This window comes from Pseudophryne corroboree (assembly GCF_028390025.1).
Source record: "Pseudophryne corroboree isolate aPseCor3 chromosome 10 unlocalized genomic scaffold, aPseCor3.hap2 SUPER_10_unloc_2, whole genome shotgun sequence".
NCBI classification, from domain to species: Eukaryota; Metazoa; Chordata; class Amphibia; order Anura; family Myobatrachidae; genus Pseudophryne; species Pseudophryne corroboree.
Genome location: NW_026967473.1, coordinates 769,293 through 791,687, shown reverse-complemented (window position 1 = coordinate 791,687; position 22,395 = coordinate 769,293). Strand labels below are relative to the sequence as shown.

The 22,395-nt window shown below is 45.4% G+C and overlaps 1 protein-coding gene across 5 annotated transcripts in view; it reads left to right on the top strand.

Moving 5' to 3' along the window:
* MTOR (mechanistic target of rapamycin kinase) overlaps positions 1-22,395 on the top strand; it is a 634,684-nt gene that overhangs the window by 157,295 nt on the left and 454,994 nt on the right. For all 5 annotated transcript variants that reach the window (XM_063948692.1, XM_063948690.1, XM_063948689.1 and 2 more), the window contains exons 27-29: positions 172-318; positions 478-620; positions 696-858. In XM_063948692.1, the coding sequence (XP_063804762.1) occupies positions 172-318; positions 478-620; positions 696-858 (453 nt within the window). The remainder of the gene's footprint in view (positions 1-171; positions 319-477; positions 621-695; positions 859-22,395) is intronic.

The window sequence follows — 22,395 nt, the reverse complement described above, 5'->3', positions numbered from 1 at the left end:
AACGCAGCCGAGAGGGAGCCGCGATCTCTTCCAAACCTCCCGCCAGCCCCGTGTTGTGTCCATAGCGCGATACTAGAGCACGTTGTGTGTCCCTGTGGGTGCCGTCACGCTGTCGCCTTCTATTGTAGGGCCTGTTATCTGTCACTGTAACTGTCGGCTATCTGATTACAGGGGTATACTCTCGCTGACGAGGAGGAGGACCCGCTGATTTATCAGCACCGGGCTCTGAAAGGCAACCTGGGAGAGACTCTTTCCAGTGGTCCCTTGGACAGTGGCCCAATGAAGAAGCTGCATGTTAGCACCACCAATCTGCAGAAGGTACGGCAGGAGCCACACGTCACCGGTCAGCCAGCAGGAACCAGTGACCTCTCTGACGAGTCTTCATGAGGGACTGGTTCCTAACGAATCACCCAGCCACAGAATGGCTGCCTTCCTGCTGTGTATCTCCATACTTATATGGGTTTCTTGGCTTCACAGGCTTGGGGAGCAGCTCGCAGGGTCTCCAAAGATGACTGGCTTGAGTGGCTGAGAAGGCTGAGTGTGGAGCTGCTGAAAGATTCCTCCTCCCCTGCCCTGCGCTCCTGTTGGTCTTTGGCACAGGCGTATAATCCTCTGGCCAGGTGGGTCTTCTGCTGCTTCTGGGGATACAGATGGTGGAGTAGCTGTGTGACTGACCATTTGCCTGTTTCCTGCAGAGATCTATTTAACGCCGCCTTTCTGTCCTGCTGGTCCGAGCTGAATGAAGATCAGCAAGATGAGCTTATCCGCAGCATTGAAATGGCGCTGACCGCGCAGGACATCGCGGAGGTGACGCAGACCCTGCTGAATCTGGCCGAGTTTATGGAGCATAGCGATAAGGTAGGTGTATATACGCTGCAGACCTGTCATTGCGGAGTCTGATCTCTGGCAGTCAGACGGAACATTGCACAGAGCTGGGGGACACTGGAGTAGTGAGTATAGAGGCTGGGGGACACTGGAGTAGTGAGTATAGAGGCTGGGGGACACTGGAGCAGTGAGTATAGAGGCTGGGGGACACTGGAGTAGTGAGTATAGAGGCTGGGGGACACTGGAGTAGTGAGTATAGAGGCTGGCGGACACTGGAGTAGTGAGTATAGAGCTGGGGGACAATGGAGTAGTGAGTATAGAGGCTGGGGGACACTGGAGCAGTGAGTATAGAGGCTGGGGGACACTGGAGCAGTGAGTATAGAGGCTGGGGGACACTGGAGTAGTGAGTATAGAGGCTGGGGGACACTGGAGCAGTGAGTATAGAGGCTGGGGGACACTGGAGCAGTGAGTATAGAGGCTGGGGGACACTGGAGCAGTGAGTATAGAGGCTGGGGGACACTGGAGTAGTGAGTATAGAGGCTGGGGGACACTGGAGTAGTGAGTATAGAGGCTGGGGGACACTGGAGTAGTGAGTATAGAGGCTGGGGGACACTGGAGTAGTGAGTATAGAGGGTGGGGGACACTAAGCAGTGAGTATAGAGGGTGGGGGACACTGGAGCAGTGAGTATAGAGGCTGGGGGACACTGGAGTAGTGAGTATAGAGGCTGGGGGACACTGGAGTAGTGAGTATAGAGGCTGGCGGACACTGGAGTAGTGAGTATAGAGGCTGGGGGACACTGGAGTAGTGAGTATAGAGGCTGGGGGACACTGGAGCAGTGAGTATAGAGGGTGGGTGACACTGGAACAGTGAGAATAGAAGATGGGTACTGGAGCAGTGAGAATAGAGGATGGGTACTGGAGCAAGACACGGACACTTACCCCTCTGTACCCCGCCACACCCATCAGGACCCCCGTTCAGTGTCAGTACCTGTCAGCAAGGCTGGGGGACACTGGAGCATGGGGTTGTAGGTGAAACTAAAGCTATGAGTCTTAAGCTCCTCCCCCTGCGACCCCAGCATGCCGGTGTACTAGAAGTGTCAGGGAGGACGGCTCACAGCCCTTTGTTAGTTTATTCTCTGTTTCTTTATAAGTTTTTCTTGTTTTCTTTTGTGTGTAGTAAGGTTCTGTGCGCAGTGTGTAGTAAGGTTCTGTGCGCAGTGTGTAGTAAGGTTCTGTGCGCAGTGTGTAGTAAGGTTCTGTGCGCAGTGTGTAGTAAGGTTCTGTGTGTAGTAAGGTTCTGTGCGCAGTGTGTAGTAAGGTTCTGTGCGCAGTGTGTAGTAAGGTTCTGTGTGTAGTAAGGTTCTGTGCGCAGTGTGTAGTAAGGTTCTGTGTGTAGTAAGGTTCTGTGCGCAGTGTGTAGTAAGGTTCTGTGCGCAGTGTGTAGTAAGGTTCTGTGCGCAGCGTGTAGTAAGGTTCTGTGCGCAGCGTGTAGTAAGGTTCTGCGCGCAGCGTGTAGTAAGGTTCTGCGCGCAGCGTGTAGTAAGGTTCTGCGCGCAGCGTGTAGTAAGGTTCTGCGCGCAGTGTGTAGTAAGGTTCTGTGCGCAGCGTGTAGTAAGGTTCTGCGCGCAGCGTGTAGTAAGGTTCTGTGCGCAGCGTGTAGTAAGGTTCTGCGCGCAGCGTGTAGTAAGGTTCTGTGCGCAGCGTGTAGTAAGGTTCTGTGCGCAGCGTGTAGTAAGGTTCTGTGCGCAGTGTGTAGTAAGGTTCTGCGCGCAGTGTGTAGTAAGGTTCTGCGCGCAGTGTGTAGTAAGGTTCTGCGCGCAGTGTGTAGTAAGGTTCTGCGCGCAGTGTGTAGTAAGGTTCTGCGCGCAGTGTGTAGTAAGGTTCTGCGCGCAGTGTGTAGTAAGGTTCTGCGCGCAGTGTGTAGTAAGGTTCTGCGCGCAGTGTGTAGTAAGGTTCTGCGCGCAGTGTGTAGTAAGGTTCTGCGCGCAGTGTGTAGTAAGGTTCTGCGCGCAGTGTGTAGTAAGGTTCTGCGCGCAGTGTGTAGTAAGGTTCTGCGCGCAGTGTGTAGTAAGGTTCTGCGCGCAGTGTGTAGTAAGGTTCTGCGCGCAGTGTGTAGTAAGGTTCTGCGCGCAGTGTGTAGTAAGGTTCTGCGCGCAGTGTGTAGTAAGGTTCTGCGCGCAGTGTGTAGTAATGCACAGCTTGAGTGCAGCGCCGGCAGTGAGCTCAGGGCAGGTCCTGTACAGACAGCCGCAGCAGGAGGGTAGAGCGCTGACTGAGACCGCCTGGACGCGGGGGTCAGGGCGCACTCTCACCCTTTGAGGCTGCAGCGCTGTAACGCATGGTGGCACCATCTTGCCGGGTTTTCTGCATGCAGCGCCCTTACAGGGAAAGTGCACCACACGGGGCAAACCAAGTGCCTTTCCCCTAGAGGGGTGGGGGGAGCAGTCGGGGAGCCGGTTAGTCCTGGCTTTCCCCTGCACAGTCTCTTTGCTGCGTAGCGCCTATTGCCTGTTCTGTGTTTTATTCTGGGGATTGTGCAGGTTCTCAGTGACCTGTATTTTATTTACCTGTTTAGAAGGTTTTGTTCTACTCGCATCCTCTGCAGACAGCGAGACTGTGTAGGGATGGGTCTGGGACTTGATAAAGCTGAATATTTATCGTATATAAAACCCTTTATGAGGTCTAAGAACACTGTACGCTATTTACGTATGAAGTACCGTAAGGGTACGCACGTTGCGTAACAATCTCTTAGCCGTAGTCGAGACGCTCAAGCGTCACGTTCGCTCACGGCCAAGAGATCACTGGCAGGCACGCTATTGGCTGCTGACTAACGTAATGATTCGCTATAGCGTAGCGGACGCTCGGGACCACGAGGAGATCACCAGCGGCGCTGACGCTCACAATGTTAAACCTTTGTATCTAAACCATAAACAATGTAATATGCAGTAAAACCTTAGTGTAGTGATAGAGTGTAAATGCAACACAATGTAACCTTATTACCTTTAAAGCTGTTCTAGCGTCACCGACGCTCTGAGAATACTTAACACTATAAGAAATACACAGATACCTGGGCTTAGGGTCCAACGCCTAATATATATATATTTTGAATGATATACTTGCAAAAGAATTAATACAAATACAAATCATACACTACAATATAACATAGACTACCTAACCAGATAACTACACAGGAAATATAATACAATTGCTATTTAAGGGAAAATAAGAGAGAAAGAGGAGGAGAGAGAGAGAGAAATTGGCCCACAATAACAAGAAGATCAATATAGTTGCGGAGAAACACTTACGCACAAGGGGAAACGATCGCATGCGCCTCGATATCCAGCTCCCGATTATCAGCAATGAGAACCGTTGAAGAGAGTGAACTGGATATGGTCGGCCTGCCTATTTATGCCCCACACACAATACAATTCAATGGTCCCTACAATCTCATTGTTCATTGGACACAGGAATTCGGCTTCGCATTATAACAAAAGGTCATAGGTTGATTCATACAGGTGGGCTGTGACTGCTTCCAACTGTTCAGGTGGGTGGGATACTGGGTTTCCCGCCGCATGACTAAATAAGAACAAATAATAGTAAATGGACATAAACTTCTTATGTCCATAACTATTCGCACGAGCGATTAATCCGCTCCAAACCAACACCGGAATATTGCTATTTAAATACTCTTCCGATGGGTACCAAACACCACTGTATGACCCCTGTTAGACCCTTCGTACAATACAAAGAGGGATCTCTCTGTTCAGGAACATGCTATGTTAACTAAACTTTCAGAATTTATCAAAGGGACCATGATCTACAAAATACATTATATAGTGAAAATATGTAACGATTGAGTCGCACGCTACGATCACATAAACTCTACCGTAAATACGCATACCGTGCGCCTGCGGGTGCCCGCGACTGTGAGTATGCGCACGTACGGGAGAGCGCACGCATGCGCAGCACGGACCTGTGTGAGGTGCAAATATGGTAGTGTGCATAGAGATATTTTTCTGACTTTGACAGTCCACCCTTTGGCAGTCAACAATAACTGCCACCTTCTAAAACGTTTCAAAAAAGAGAAAAATATATGTCAGGGGTTAATACATTTACATGGTTGGGTAGGGGAGGAGAGGAGAAGGTAGGAAAAGGGTATGACCTAGTGAGATAGCAGAAGCATGTGTGTATGAGTCCATGTTTGGGGGGGTCATGTATCATCGTGCCGTACGTGTGGTACATCAAGCTTCGAGGTATTGCGAAGTATACATTTGAATTCCTTCTTATCCCGTGGTACGGGTCTGTGGATGGGCTGTCAAACTTTACCGAGCTCTTTTCGGCTTTGGTTGTAACAAAATGGGGGAGCACATTTTAGTTGATGATACATGAATGGGGGAGATATGTGATCGCTGATATCTGTGCCTGTATTCCCTATCGACTATGTGTGTCATTACCTGAGGGTTGTAGAAATGAAGAAAAGACATAATTACGGTAAATGCGGTGGTATTCTATGTCAGGTAAATGTACATTCGTCGATTGAGGTCTTGTTTGGTGCCTGTTGAATGCAGTCTTCTTTGTGCTTTTGCCCATAAGGTGCGAGCAAAAGCTGTCAATGTCCATAGATTTACAAAAGTGTTGGGCTAGCGTAATTTTAAAATTTCTAGGGAAACTGGGGATCCATGGCATAGTTCATCAAAAATCTGTGTATCAGGTTGTCAAAACTTTTTCTTTAATCCCTCTGTTGTCTGTATATCGGCTCATCAAATTCCTCGTCCAAGTGGGTCTTTTTACCTTGGAGGAAACGGAAAAACAGGTGAAAGAAACGGACCGTAGAAATCGCATTTTCATCAAATCATTGTTTCTACATTTGGGTCATAAATCAAGTTCATTGGAATTACAGTTTCCTCACTCCTTAAACTCATTACCCTAGTACGACGATTGCACTTCATTAAAGCCTGACCGCATCTAAATATCAAACCAATCGTTATGATAACACCTAAGATACATAGGAGAAACTTCCCAACATCCATTATGACTCCTTGAGCCCAGTCTCCTAAACCAGAGAACCAATTTCGCGGGTTCAACCATGACACCCAACCAGTCAGCTCATTACCTACAGCAGCAAGAGTGAGATTGTGTCTCCTGCGAAATTCCCACTTCAGTTGGAGAATATCGTCCATCTTTTGGTCTATGACCTCGACCGGGTCCTCGGTGCTATTCGTAATATATGTGCAACATTTCACGCCGTATTGTGTTGCCAGTGTGACACAATATCCGCCTGTCACTGCTGTGAGGTTATTAAGAACCATTCTATGCTGTACCAGTTCTGTTTTATAAGCTTGAAGTTCCCTTCCAGTGTACCTAAACGTGTCATCATACATTTCAGTGATATTATCTAACAAATTTGCAAGCGCAGATATGTATTTATAATTCAACACTCCTCTAGCGGTGCGAGTGATATCTAACGCGATTAGAAACTGAATCCCGGTGGATTCATGGATCATGTCAGAGGCCGGATGCTCTGTTCTTTCTATCAGGTGCCGTTTAACTACGTGCTCGTAATGGGTGTGAGTATAAGGAGTTTGGGCAACACGGTGTATGTCTTTCATTTTGTCATGTGATACAGTCATTACTTCAGGCAGTACTTTTCCAATATAACACAATCCTTCAGAGTTTGGGGCAAGCCACTTATACGCCTTTCTCCCGCATATGAAATATGCATCATCGGGGAGAACATATGGGACGGAGTAGGACATAACCATATTACACACCTTCCATGTGAAATCTCCTAACCCTAATTCTTCCATCTGCTTAGTACACGTATCAGGTTGTACGATATGTGCACAGTATCCTGGTGATACCTCTCCAACTCTCGTAATCCTATTTCCTAAGGTATACCTATACCGGAAAGATTTTCCTCTACTGGCTATGTGGCGTATAAGCTCTGTATCTGTAGGCATTCTATCTGCTCTATGCGAAAAGGTCATGGCTTGATTACTCCATGACACTTCCCAATTTCCCGGCTTTCGGGGGTTGGAGATGTTAAAACATAATAGGGACCTATCCACATGGTATTGGTGGAGCTTCAAACTAGGAGGGCTGGAGATATTAAACCTCCTGTCCACCGGTCTCCCACCCTTTAGCTCAAGTACCTCCCCTACCGTTAAAGGAAATGGTACTAGCCCTGATTTGCTATGACCTTGAGGTACTTGAGAGCATACCCAACAATCTGTTTGATTTAATACACTACCCACTAAGGAGTGATAGTCACTCAATGGATGCCGGTCCATATGGATATTAAAACTGGATTGGCATTTCTTTATGCACCCATCCTCAATGACATTGTTACAGAGCCGACAGATACAGTTTTCTTCAGCTAACAATCCTTAAAAGAAAATGTTTACAGATAACATGGCTGCTGGATCGTTTCCGGTACTCGCCTTTGCTTGGTGATTGGGTTGTTATTGGAAATTTACACCTCCATCTTTATCATCAGAACCCATTCCAGGACCTCTCTCGACCACCATGGTACTCTCGCCGGAACAGACTGCTCTGGTCAACATCATGGTCAACAGGAAAATCCGGATCACAGTCTCTTGGGGCAAGTCCATCTTACAGGAGGAGAAAAGAAGAAATTTGTAATGGGGGTACAGGAAAACAGTTAGAGGGGGAGAGAAACTTGTTACGATAATTAAGTTCTCTAGTCTTGTTGTTCTTCTTGTTCTGCTGTCATCTCAAAAAGGTGCTGTCTCTCAGTCTTCCAAACGAACATTCCGGTGATGCAATATCTCTTCCAAACCAGCGATCTTTCTGTAAGGAGCAAAAATCTTGCATTACCATTTGTCTAACTGAGGTGTGACATACCATCTTTAAAACATGAAAGCATGAGTGAGAAGAGAGAGAAAACAACAACAGCAAAAAAAACAAAAGAGAGAGAACAATTCATATATGTATATATATATAACATAACACATCAATAAACAACAACAGGAAAAAAAAAACATTTTTCAAACAAACAGTTTTCAAACATTTTAAAACATTTTAAAACATTGTCAGATCATCAGGCTGTCATATCTACATGTCTAATGGTTTCCTTGCGCAGTCCCTCCCCCCAGCACTTCCATATTCCACTGTCTGTATCTGGCCAGAATACATTGATGCGGATAGGTCATGCTGGGGTTTGGTAGACTTCTGCAAAGACCAAGTATATATGCAATGTTTGAATCCTACCAATATTCGTCAGAGATGGGGAGAGAGAAAAAGAAACATTTCACAGATACATTTACAACGTTTCACCCGGTCATTCCTGTGTCTTCAGGGAATGACCTCCCAATTTTATTAACTATAACCTCAGGCTTACCATCAGTACTAATGATCACCTTTCCTGATTGCACATTATGGGTGTGGCTCAAAATTCTTCCTATATGGTCCCTGTTTATAATTGTGTGTGTTTTTAATTTTGCTAATTTCTGGGTCTAGGGGGTCTGACTTTATGTGGGTTATTACAGTTGCTGGCATAATGCCCTTCTCTTTTACAAAGAAAACAAACCCGGGGCTTCTTCCAAGTGTCAGTGACCTAAGGTTTTGGTTGATTTGATGCCTCCTCAAACGCTCGGATGCTCATCACCATCAACCGCTTTCCCTGTGCTTCCCTGCTTCCTTGGATATCATGGTTATGTTGTTGTCTAGGGGATTGATATGACTTTTGTATTCCTCTTGATCTACAATCTCTCGCAAAGTGTCCTTTTTTATGACAATTGTAACAGACTTCCACATTTAAATTTCTCGCAGGGGTTTGGGGCTTATGCTGGAGTGGTCTTGTGGTTAGGGCCTGTATACTTGCGGCCATTAATTTATCACTTTGTGACTCTCTGTATCTGGTGATATTTTGATCAATATCAATAGCGGCCTCTCTTAATGCGGCCACCGAGATATTTCTCCAGTTTGGGTTGGTGGTCTGTACCCTTGTACTCAATACCTCCTTTAAACCATTCATTAATACCTTAACCGCTATTTCTCTATGCTGTGCGCATGTTTTGATGTCTGTGATCCCAGTGTTCCTAGCCATTACTTGCAGTGCTCGATTGAAATAACTGGAGATACTTTCCCTTTCGTTTTGTCTTATGGAGAAGATTTCATTCCACTTGACAACGGCAGGGAAATATACTTCTAACTGTTGGTTTATCTGCTTAATACATTCCTGATTGTGTTCCTCCGTTTGAGGTACTTCTGTGTCTAATTGACAATCAGTAATAAATGTCGCAGAGTCAACACCGGAGGGCAAACATGCCCTCAGCACTGTCCGCCAATCTTTGTTGGTGGGTTCTGTTGAGTTTCCTAGTTCTTTAATGAACCTTTGACATGCGACTAGATTTTTCCGTGGATCGGGAAATTCGGACATAATTGATCTCAATTTGGTCCGGGACCAGGGACAGCGCATTGCACTGTCCTGGACGGGAATGGTTCCCTGATCGTCAGTCTTCCCATTGGGGACTGTGATCACCCTGACATGACTAAACTCAATTACATCACCTTGTTTTGGTCTTACAATATGGGGTACATTTGTTTGTGCGTGATATAAAACATTGTAAGTACCTGTGGACACGACCTCACCTGACCCTCCGTTAGGGGGTTTGATTATTGCCTTTACCGATTTGGTCGCGTCCACCTGGATGTCTTGTGTGATGGCTGCTGGAAGTGGTGCCGACATCGTGTTGAGTTCACTTTCTTGCTCGTATTCCTGAGGGAAGTTTGACATGGGGTGCAACTTGCACGGGTTAATAGTTGTACATTTAACAGCATTACAATTATCATTGTTATGTTTATTACACTTATTCTTATCATCTATACTACAGTTGCTAAGTGCGTTTTTATTGTTCAACATTGTGCCTTTCTCCGCAACCATAATCCTCTCCATTGCCACATCTCTCCTCCCAAGATGAGAGTCAGGTATGTCAGTTAGCTCTTTTTGCATTTCACTTTCCTGTTGCCATAACTTTAAACAATCATAATGTTTGATCCGTCTCTTTGCTGGTTCAATAAGACCTATCCTTCTCCTTAGATTTAGTAACACTTCTGGGCTAAAGCTACCTATTCTTGGGAATTTCTCCCCGTCCAGTACAGTCATTCTTTCCCATTCATCACATAAAACCTCTATGTGTGAACCGTATTTTTCACACATTACATACCTGGCCGACCCGATTGGTCGGTTTACTAAATCAACCCGAACCGAGGTTGATCGCCCCCTACCTGAACAACTGGCCCCCATAACTTGCAGGTGTTGCTTTTCTTCAGCGAACCCTTACAAAAACCAAGATGCCCGGGGCAGGCTGGCGGTGAAGTTTACCGAGTACTCCACTCACTTCTCGCCCACGTTGGCCAGTAACACAATCACTGTATCCAGAGCTGTTGTACCCAACCTAGGGCCCCTGTGAACCTTTATTTACTGGGGCGCGTTCCCCAGCAAGTATCGGTTGTTGGATAGTTCCTGAGTGACCAGCGAACTTCCCTTAAAATAAAAAAAATTACACAAATCACGTTAGAATGTACAAATAGCGTTTATGGCCTTCGTACACAAATAGTACCGGTCAGGTTTACTAATGCACACAATTACGTGCGGTACAATCGTTCAGCACATAAGCAACTAATCTTATGTACTGAGCGACCAACGGAATCGAAAATTACGGCTGCAAATTCCTTCAGCCAGAGCTTGTATGGCCTATATGGGTGTTGCACCAACCCTTTTAGGTGTTGTGCCTGTGGACTGTATAGCGGACTTCCTTGTCTGCTGTACCTGAACCTGCTGGTCTGCTATGACCTCCTGGTCTGTTACAGTATGACCTCCTGGTCTGCTACACTCTAATGCTCAAATTGTATGTTTTAACCAGGGATGCCTCCCTAGCCACCATATACGTCACTTACACGTATGTACCTCACGAGAACTCGACTTTTCTTGTGGTTCAACCTCAAAAATTGTAAAAACAAACACTCACTCACCACATATACACTTTTGTTTCTATTTCTATTTCTGCGCAGAAATTTCTCTTTAGACCAGATGTGTTACAAATTAGGAGAAGGATCTATTAATTTAAATTTTGAATGTTAAAATAGATTTGCGCGATTTATCGCCTTGCGTTATTTACCGCGTTGCGCTATTTATCGCGTTGAAAAAAATTAACACTTGTGATTTGAGTTACGTGGGCGTACCCGTACGCTCCGTTGCGTAATATACGCTGCGTGCGTCGGCCCTTGGGTTGCGTACGCAAGTCTCAGTCCTTTGTTAGAAACACGTGTACGCAAAGCAAAGATCCACCGTAACACAATTTATACGTTTATCAATGTAGATGATCCTTTATCATCTACCGCGCACCACACTGACTTCGCTTTGTCTCTCAGGCACAGCTGTGTTTGTCTATACTTTAACTATATTACCTTTTTACTCTTAAACTATGAAATAGCGGCAAATCTCTCTTAGCACGTTTATCAATTATACAATAGCAAACAGGAGAGTGATATATGAAAATACACGAATGAAAAGAAATGCAGATATGCGTGCGTGTGTACGCAAGACAGAAAAATAAACAGTTTTAAAAGAGACTTACCTCCGGTTCCCGGATTCCTTCAGCACCCTTTACTAAGTGAAGCAGACGCTTATCCCGACAGCACTACGAGGAATATGATCTCCCGCCCTTTGCTGCTGGATAATGTCTGCTGAAATTACCTAGTGCAGATGTGTGAAGGACAGGACGAGCCCGCAATTGATAAAGCTGAATATTTATCGTATATAAAACCCTTTATGAGGTCTAAGAACACTGTACGCTATTTACGTATGAAGTACCGTAAGGGTACGCTCGTTGCGTAACAATCGCTCAGCCGTAGTCGAGACGCTCAAGCGTCACGTTCGCTCACGGCCAAGAGATCACTGGCAGGCACGCTATTGGCTGCTGACTAACGTAATGATTCGCTATAGCGTAGCGGACGCTCGGGACCACGAGGAGATCACCAGCGGCGCTGACGCTCACAATGTTAAACCTTTGTATCTAAACCATAAACAGTGTATTGTGCAGTAAAACCTTAGTGTAATGATAGAGTGTAAATGCAACACAGTATAACCTTATTACCTTTAAAGCTGTTCTAGCGTCACCGACGCTCTGAGAATACTTAACACTATAAGAAATACACAGATACCTGGGCTTAGGGTCCAACGCCTAATATATATATATTTTGAATGATATACTTGCAAGAGAATTAATACAAATACAAATCATACACTACAATATAACATAGACTACCTAACCAGATAACTACACAGGAAATATAATACAATTGCTATTTAAGGGAAAATAAGAGAGAAAGAGGAAGAGAGAGAGAGAAATTGGCCCACAATAACAAGAAGATCAATATAGTTGCGGAGAAACACTTACGCACAAGGGGAAACGATCGCATGCGCCTCGATATCCAGCTCCCGATTATCAGCAATGAGAACCGTTGAAGAGAGTGAACTGGATATGGTCGGCCTGCCTATTTATGCCCCACACACAATACAATTCAATGGTCCCTACAATCTCATTGTTCATTGGACACAGGAATTCGGCTTCGCATTATAACAAAAGGTCATAGGTTGATTCATACAGGTGGGCTGTGACTGCTTCCAACTGTTCAGGTGGGTGGGATACTGGGTTTCCCGCCGCATGACTAAATAAGAACAAATAATAGTAAATGGACATAAACTTCTTATGTCCATAACTATTCGCACGAGCGATTAATCCGCTCCAAACCAACACCGGAATATTGCTATTTAAATACTCTTCCGATGGGTACCAAACACCACTGTATGACCCCTGTTAGACCCTTCGTACAATACAAAGAGGGATCTCTCTGTTCAGGAACATGCTATGTTAACTAAACTTTCAGAATTTATCAAAGGGACCATGATCTACAAAATACATTATATAGTGAAAATATGTAACGATTGAGTCGCACGCTACGATCACATAAACTCTACCGTAAATACGCATACCGTGCGCCTGCGGGTGCCCGCGACTGTGAGTATGCGCACGCACGGGAGAGCGCACGCATGCGCAGCACGGACCTGTGTGAGGTGCAAATATGGTAGTGTGCATAGAGATATTTTTCTGACTTTGACAGTCTGAGGGTCGACAGCACAAAGGTCGACACACCTTAGGTCGACGCCAATTGGTTGACACACCTTAGGTCGACATGGACAAAAGGTCGACAGGAACAAGGTCGACATGGAAAAAGGTCGACATGAGTTTTTTATGTATTTTTGATGTCGTTTTCTTCGTAGAGTGACCGGGAACCCCAATTAGTGCACCGCGTCCCCTCGCATGGTGCCTTCGCTCCGCTACCGCTTCGCTCGGCACACTTTACCGTTCCAATCGTAGTCCACGTGGATCGTTAAGTATAAAAAGGTTCAAAATAAGAAAAAAATCGTGAAAAACTCATGTCGACCTTTTTCCATGTCGACCTTGTTCCTGTCGACATTTTGTCCACGTCGACCTAAGGTGTGTCGACCTTTGTGCTGTCGACCTGGAGTCCGGATACCGTAGGGATTGTGACGGACAGATTGAAACCCATCAAGGTGAAAAGTTCCACTATGGCAATGTTTTACAGATGCGATCAGTGTAATGGTGAATTCTGTGGCATTGTACACGGCGTGGTGTCGTGCATGTGTTGGGAGGCACCGCATCTGCCCTGGCGGAGCTGACGTGGTCACAATCTCTGGGTTGGTCGCTCTCAGGCAGAGTAAATACTGCGCCCGTTTCCTCGGTGTGTGGTTACAGAGTCGCCTGCTCCTGGCGGTGCCACTCCCCAGCCTGTGTCTAATCTGAATTCTAAGCTGCGCCAGGGCTCCATTACTGTGAACTTCCTGAGCCTGACGTCATCCTGGAGGGTGAGGACCTTGGAAGACGTGGAAGACCTCATTGCTCTGTTGTGCCTCTCTCTCTGGACTGTTCCCAAGCAGAAGCTGTGGTTACGTTCAGGCGTCGGTGCAGAAATGTCGGTACTTTCCCTTATTCCGATCTCTCCAGTCTCAATGAGGAGTCCTGGAAGGAGCTGGATAAGAAGTTCTCTGTTCCTCACAGATTTGCTTTACTTTATCCACTACCAGTAGATCAAGTGTTCAAGTGGGAATTGTCTCCTAAGGTCGACGCTATGGTGGCACGTTTAGCTAAACAGACTTCCTATTAAGGGCTAGGCGTCCATTAAGGATCTGCTATATACAAAGTTGGAAGGTTATCTCTAGTCCAGGTTTATAGGGTAATCCGACCTTAACTAGCTTCGGCCTGGGTGGCTCAAGCTATGGAGACTTGGGCTGAGAGACTCGTCACGGAGCTTCACACGGATTTGTCCAGGGATTCCTTAGTGGAACTGGTGGAACGAACTTTGTGGTGTAGCTGAATGTGAGTGTGTGGCTGTGTAAGTGCTCGGGGGCTTCCAGGGTTTCCGTTATGATCGTCTGTGCTGGAAGGGCCTTTTGGCTCCGCCCCTTGGAATGCGGATTCAGATTGGAAACTTTCCTTGGAATCTCTTCTCTGTTTGGAAGGAGCATTCTCTTTTGGCCAGAACTGGATGCTATTATTGCCCAGGCTACTGGTGTGTAAAGCACTTTTCTGCAAGTGACTGCCCCTAAACAGTGGGGTTCGCTCTTTCTTTCATGGTTGAGTATCCACTAGAGGTCAGTCTCCCATAGGCCACCTCTTTCCTGGCAGGAGTTCAGCTTCTAAGGGCAGATTTCTGCTGCCAACTGGCGCTCAGGGAACAAGGCTCCGGAGAAGCCGAGCGCCTGATGGGGTCTCTCTTCTCTGGTCACAATTCGGGGGGGGGCTGCTCCAGTTCAGAGACCAGTGGGTGGAGACCCCCCTCTTCAGATGCCTGGTGCTGGTTATCATTTCGTCTGGGCGCCAGTGCTGCTGCTCCATCTACCCCCCCTGGTGATTCCTGCCGGGCACCTGGGGGCTCGGCTAGCACAGCTCCACGGGAGGCCCCCAGACTGAAGCCGGAGCACAGGGGTAGCTAAGGTGGAAAACTGCATCTTTTCCACAGACCTACCTCTAGTCTTTGGAGACAGACCGCAGGTGCTGATGTGCTCCCCGGTTCATCCGGCACCCAACTAGACAACCAAGGCAAACCATATTGGCACAGGGAAGTTCTTTAAGGCCAGAGAACCTTGTGGTTGATGTCAGCATAGGGGAGGCCAGCCCTCTCCCAGTGGCCCCTCCCCCAGCTGAGGACGCCATTCCGCTGCTGTCTACCCACCTCTGAGGTGCTCCTCCCACCCACAGCAGCCATGTTCTTCTGAACAGCTACAGGTCTCCAGGGACGCTGGGTCCAGTCTCCCGGTATACCTCTCCTAAGAGCCAGGTTACACAGCGCTATATCCTGTGATAAAGCTAAATATTTATCGTATATAAATCACTTTAAGAGGTCTAAGAACACTGTACGCTATCTACGTAAGAAGTACCGTAAGGGTACGCAAATTGTGTAGCGATCGCTCAACCGTAGTCGAGACGCTCAAGCGTCACGTTCGCTTACGGCCCAGTGATCACAGGCAGGCACGCTATTGGCTGCCGACTAACGTAATGATTCGCTATAGCGTAGCGGACGCTCGGGACCACGAGGAGATCACCAGCGGTGCAGACGCTTACAACGTTTAAACCTTTATATCTATACCTTTAACAGTGAGATACACAGTATACCTTAGTGTAGAGACAGAGTGTAAGTGCAACCTGGTGTAACCTGATTAACTACAAAGCTGCTTGAGCGTCACCGACGCTCAGAGAATACTTAACCCTTATAAAGAATACACAGATACCTGGGCTTAGGGTCCGAAACCTATTATATGTATTATAACTATTATACTTGCAAAAGGAATCACAGTACAAATGATACACTACAATATAACATAAACCAACTAACCAGATAAACTACACAGGAAATACAATACAATACAATTAAAGGAAAATACGAGAGAAAGAGTAGAGAGAGAGAGAGAGATGGCTCACAGTAAGACAATATGATTACGGAGAAAACTTACGCACAAGGGGAACGATCGCATGCGCCTCGATATCCAGCTCCCGATTATCAGCAATGAGAACCGTTGAGGAGAGAGAACTGGATACGGTCGGCCTGCCTATTTATGCCCCACACACAATACAATTCAATGGTCCCTACAATCTCATTGTTCATTGGACACAGGAATTCGGCTTCGCATTATAACAAAAGGTCATAGGTTGATTCATACAGGTGGGCTGTGACTATTTCCAACTGCTCAGGTGGGAGGGAAACTGGGTTTCCCGCCGCATGGGTAATAAAGTGCAAATAAAGTAAATGTTCATAAACTTCTTATGTCCATAACTATTCGCACGAGCGATTGATCTGCTTCAAACCAACACCGGAGTATTTCTAATTAAATATTCTTCCGATGGATACTAAACACCACTGTATTACTCCTGTCTGACCCTTCGTATCACACAAAGAGGGATTCCTCTGTTCATAAACATTCTATATTAACCAAACTTTCAGAATCTATCAAAGGGACCATGATCTACAAAATACATTATTAGTGAAAATATGTAATGATTGAGTCGCACGCTACAACCACATAAACTCTACCGTAAATACGCATACCATGCGCCTGCGGGTGCCCGCGACTGTGAGTATGCGCACGTACGGGAGAGCGTACGCATGCGCAGCACGGACCTGTGTGAGGTGCAAATATGGTAGTGTGCATAGAGATATTTTTCTGACTTTGACAGTCCACCCTTTGGCAGTCAATAATAACTGCCACTTCCTGAAAACATTTCAAAAGGAGAAAAATATATGTTAGGGGTTAATTCATTTCCATGGTTGGGTAAGGGAGGAGAGCGGAGTAGGTGTGAAGAGGGTATGACCTAGTGAGATAGCAGAAGCATGTGTGTATGAATCCGTGTTTGGGGGGTCATGTATCATCGTGCCGTACGTGTTGTAAATCAAGCTTCGAGGTATTGCGAAGTATACATTTGAATTCCTTCTTATCCCGTGGTACGGGTCTGTGGATGGGCTGTCAAACTTTACCGAGCTCTTTTCGGATTTTGAACAAAATGGGGAGCACATTTTAGTTGATGATACATGAATGGGGGAATATGTGATTGCTGATATCTGTGCCTGTATTCCCTATACTATGTGTGTCATCACCTGAGGGTTGTAGAAATGAAGAAAAGACATAATTACGGTAAATGCGGTGGTATTCTATGTCAGGTTAATGTACATCTGTCGGTTGAAGTTTTGTTCGGTATCAGTTGAAAGTCGTCTTCTTTGCGCTGTTTTGCTCATTAGGCGTGAGCAATAAGCTTTGTCAATGCCATTAGATTTACAAAAAAATGTTGGGCTAGCGTAATTTTAAGAATTCTAGGGAAACTGGGGATCCATGGCAAAGTTCATCAAATGTCCATATCTCAAGTGGTCAAAACTCCTTCTTTGGTCCATCCGTTGTCTGTATAGCGTCTCATCAACTTCCTCGTCCAAGTGGGTCTTTTTATCTTGGAGAAAAACCAGAAAAACAGGTGAAAGAAACGGACCGTAGAAATCGCATTTTCATCACATCATTGTTTCTATCATTGGGTCATAAATCAAATCCAGGTTAATTACAGTTTCCTCACTCCTCAAACTCATTACCTTAGTACGACGATTGCACCTCATTAAAGCCTGCCCGCATCTAAATATCAATCCAATCGATATAACGACACCTAAGATACATAGTAGAAACTTCCCAACATCCATTATGACTCCTTGAGCCCAGTCTCCCAAACCGGAGAACCAATTTCGCGGGTTCAACCATGACACCCAACCAGTCAGCTCATTACCTACAGCAGCAAGAGTGAGATTGTGTTTTCGGCGAAATTCCCACTTCAATTGGAGAATATCGTCCATCTTTTGGTCTATGACCTCGACCGGATCCTCGGTGCTATTCGTGATATACGTGCAACATTTCACGCCGTACTGTGTTGCCAATGTAACACAATATCCGCCTGTCACTGCTGTGAGGTAATTAAGAACCATTCTATGCTGTACCAGTTCTGTTTTATAAGCTTGAAGTTCTCTTCCAGTGTATCTAAACGTGTCATCATACATTTCAGTGATATTATCTAACAAATTTGCGAGCGCCGATATGTATTTATAATTTAGCACTCCTCTAGCGGTGCGGGTGAAATCTAACGCGATTAAGAATTGAATCCCGGTGGATTCACTTATCAGATCAGAGGCCGGATGCTCTGTCTTCTCTATCAGGTGTCTTTTAACAACGTGCTCGTAGTGGGTGTGAGTATAAGGAGCTTGGGCACCACGATGTATGTCTTTCATTTTGTCATGTGTTACAGTCATTACTTCAGGCAATACTTTTCCAATATAACACAATCCTTCAGAGTTTGGGGCAAGCCACTTGTACGCCTTTCTCCCGCATATGAAATATGCATCATCGGGGAGAACATATGGGACGGAGAAGGACATAACCATATTACACACCTTCCAGGTGAAATCTCCTAACCCTAATTCTTCCATCTGCTTAATACACGTATCAGGTTGTACGATATGTGCACAGTATCCTGGTGATACTTCTCCAACTCTCGTAATCCTATTTCCTAAGGTGTACCTATACCGGAAAGATTTTCCTCTACTGGCTATGTGGCGTACAAGCTCTGTATCTGTAGGCATTCTATCTGCTCTATGCGAAAAGGTCATGGTGTGGTTACTCCATGACACTTCCCAATTTCCCGGCTTTCTGGGATTGGAGATGTTGAAACATAATAGGGACCTATCCACATGGTATTGGTGGAGCTTCAAACTAGGAGGGCTGGAGATATTAAACCTCCTGTCCACCGGTCTCCCACCATTTAACTCAAGTACCTCCCCTATCGTTAAAGGAAATGGTACTAGCCCTGATTTGCTATGACCTTGAGGTACTTGAGAGCATACCCAACAATCTGTTTTGTTTAACACATTACCCACTAAGGAGTGATAGTCACTCAATGGATGCCGGTCCATATGGATATTAAAACTGGATTGGCATTTCTTTATGCATCCATCCTCAACCATTGTCACAGAGCCTACAGATACAGTTTTCTTTTTGAACTAACAATCCTTCACAATTGTTTACAAATAACATGGTTGTTAGATCGTGCCCGGTACTCGCCTTTGCTTGGTGATTGGGTTGCTATTGGAAATTTACACCTCCGTCTCAGTCATCAGGACCTTTCTGGATCCTTTCTCGACCTCCCTGGTACTCTCACCGAAACAGACTGTTCTGGTCAACATCATGGTCAACAGGAAAATCCATATCACAGTCTCTTGGGGCAAGTCCATCTTACAGGAGGAGAAAAGAAGAAATTTGTAAAGGGGGTATAAGAAATCAGTTTGAGGGGGAGAGAACTTGTTACGATAATAAGTTCTCTCGTCTTGTTGTTCTTCTTGTTCTGCTGTCCTCTCAAAGGTGCTGTCTCTCAGTCTTCCAAATGAACATTCTGGTGATGCAATATTCCTTCCTAATCAGCGATCTTTCTGTAAGGAGCAAAAATCTGGCATTACCATTGGTCCAACTGAGGGGTGACATACCATCTTTAAACCATGAAAACATGAGTGAGAAGAGGGAGAGAGTCAAAAAAAACAAGAGAGAAAACACTTCATATGTATATATATTACATAACTCAACAACAAACAACAATAGGAAACGAGAAACAAAGCATTTTTATCAAACATTTTTCAACATTAAGAAAACATTGTTAGCATTATCAGGCTGTCATATCTACGTGTCTAATGGTCTCCTTGAACAGTCCCTCCCCACCAGCACCTGCATTACTCCACTGTTTGTATCTGGCCAGAAATACATTGTGGCGGATAGGTCCTGCTGGGGTTCGGTAGACTTCTGCAAGGACCAAGTGGATATGCGATGTGTGAATTCTTACCAATAATCGTCAAAGATGGGGATAGAGAGAGAGAGAGAAAAACATTTTTCTTCACAAATACATTTACAACGTTTCACCTGGTCATTCCTGTGTCTTCAGTGAATGACCTCCCAATTTATTAACCGTTACCTCAGGCTTACCTCCAGTCCTAATGATCACCTTTCTTGACTACTTATCATGGGTGTGGCTCAAAATCCTTCCTATATGATCCCTGATTATAATTTGGTGTGTCATAACTTTTGCTCATTTTCACGTCTAGGGGGTCTGACTTTATGTGGGTTATTACAGTTGCTGGCATAATGCCCTTCTCTTTTGCACAGATCACAAATCCTTAAGTTCCTCCATGTGCCAATGGCCTGGGGTTTTGGTTGATTTGATGCCTCCTCAAACGCTTGGATGCTCATCACCATCAACCGCTTTCCCTGTACCTACCTGATTCCTTGGATACCATGATTATGTCGTTGTCTAGGGAGTTGATATACCTTCTGTGAATCTTTGATCATACAGTTAGATCTTTCCTAGGATCTGGGTAATCAGACATGATTGATCTCAATTCTGTCCGGGACCAGGGATGGCGCATTGCACTGTCCTTGACGGGAATGGTTCCCTGATCGTCAGTCTTCCCATTGGGGACTGTGATCACCCTGACAGGACTAAACTCAATTACATCATCTGGTGTTGGTTTTACAATATGTGGTTCATCTGTTGGTGCGTGATATAAAACATTGTACGTACCTGTGGACACGACCTCACCTGACCCTCCGTTAGGGGGTTTGATTATTGCCTTTACCGATTTGATCGTGTCCACCTGGATGTCTTGTAGGATGGCTTCTGGAAGAGGTGCCGACATTGTTCTGGGCTCACTTTCTTGTTTGTATTCCTGAGGGAAGTTTGACATGGGGTGCAACTTGCATAGGTTAATAGTTGTACATTCAACAACATTACAATAATCATTGTTACATTTATTACACTTATTCTTATTAGCTATACTACAGTTGCTAAGAGCGTTTTTATTGTTCACCCCTGTGCTTTTCTCCGCAACCACAATCCTCCCTGTTGCCATGTCTCTCCCCTCAAGATAAGAGTCAGAAAAGTCAATTAAATCTCTTCGTAATTCACTTTCCTGTTGCCATAACTGCAAATAATCATAATGTTTGCTTCGTCTCTTTGCTGGTTTAATGAGACATATCCTCCTCCTTAAATTTTGTAACACCTCTGGGCTGAAGCTACCTATTCTTGGGAATTTCTCCCCGTCATGTACAGTCATTCTCTCCCATTCATCACATAAAGTTTCTGTGTGACTTCCATATTTCTCACACATTACGTACCTGGCCGATCCTACTGGACGGTTTACAGGATCAACCCGAACCGAGGTTGATCGCCCCCTACCTGAACAACTGGCCCCCATAACTCTGCAGGCGTTGCTTGCTCTACCTCTGATCTATATCAAGGTCTTCAGCTAACCCTTACAGAAAACCAGATTGTTCAAAATAGGCTGACGGTGGCGGTTTACCGAGTACCCCACTCACTCGCCCACGCCGACCAATGCGACCTGATCACACCGACATGGTGCTGGCGCACTCGACCCAGGGCACCTAAAAAAAACCTTTGTTTACTGGAACATGCGAGGGTTATCCGAAGAACACTTACTCTTTCCAGTAACTATTGGTTGCTGGATAGTTCCTGAGTGAGCAGCGAACTTCCCTTAAAATAAAAAAATTACACAAATCACGTTAGAGTGTACAGATAGCGTTTGTGACCCCTTTACTCTAATGGTACTAGGTCAGATTACTAACTACTGTACACAATTACGTGCGGTCCAGTCGTTCAGTACACAAACAACTAAACTTATGTACGGAAAGACCAATGGAATCGAAACTTACGACTGCGAATTCCTTCAGCCAGAGCTTATATGGCCTATATGGGTGTTGCACCAACCCTTTTCGGTGTTGTGCCTGTGAACTGTATAGCGGACTTCCTTGTCGGCTGTACCTGGACCTCCTGGTCTGTTATGACCTCCTGGTCTTGTTACAGTATGACCTCCTGGTCTTGTTACAGTATGACCTCCTGGTCTGCTATACTCTAATGCTCAAAATTGTATATTTAACCAGAGATGCCTCCCTAGCCACCGTGCACGTCACTTACACGCATGTACCTCACGAGTACTCGACTTTTCTTGTGGTTCAACCTTTAAAAATTGTAAAAACACTCACTCATCACATGTACACTTTTGTTTTCTATTTCTATTTCTGCGCAGAAATTTTTCTTCAGATCAGGTGTGTTACCAATTAGGAGCAGGATCTGTTAATTAAATTTCGGACACCCAAAAATAGACTTGCGTTATTTCTCGCCTCGCGTTATTTATCGCTTTGCGTTAAAAATCAACTTATCGTGACTTGAGCTACGTGGGCGTAACCGGACGCTCCGTTGCGTAATATACGCTGCGTGCGTCGGCCTTTGGATTGCGTACGCAAGTCTTTGTTAGAGACACGTATACGCAAAGCACAGATCCACCGTAACACAAATTTATACTTTTATCAATGTAGATGATCCTTGATCATCTACCACACAACCACACTGACTTCGCCTTATCTCCCAGGCGAAACTGTGT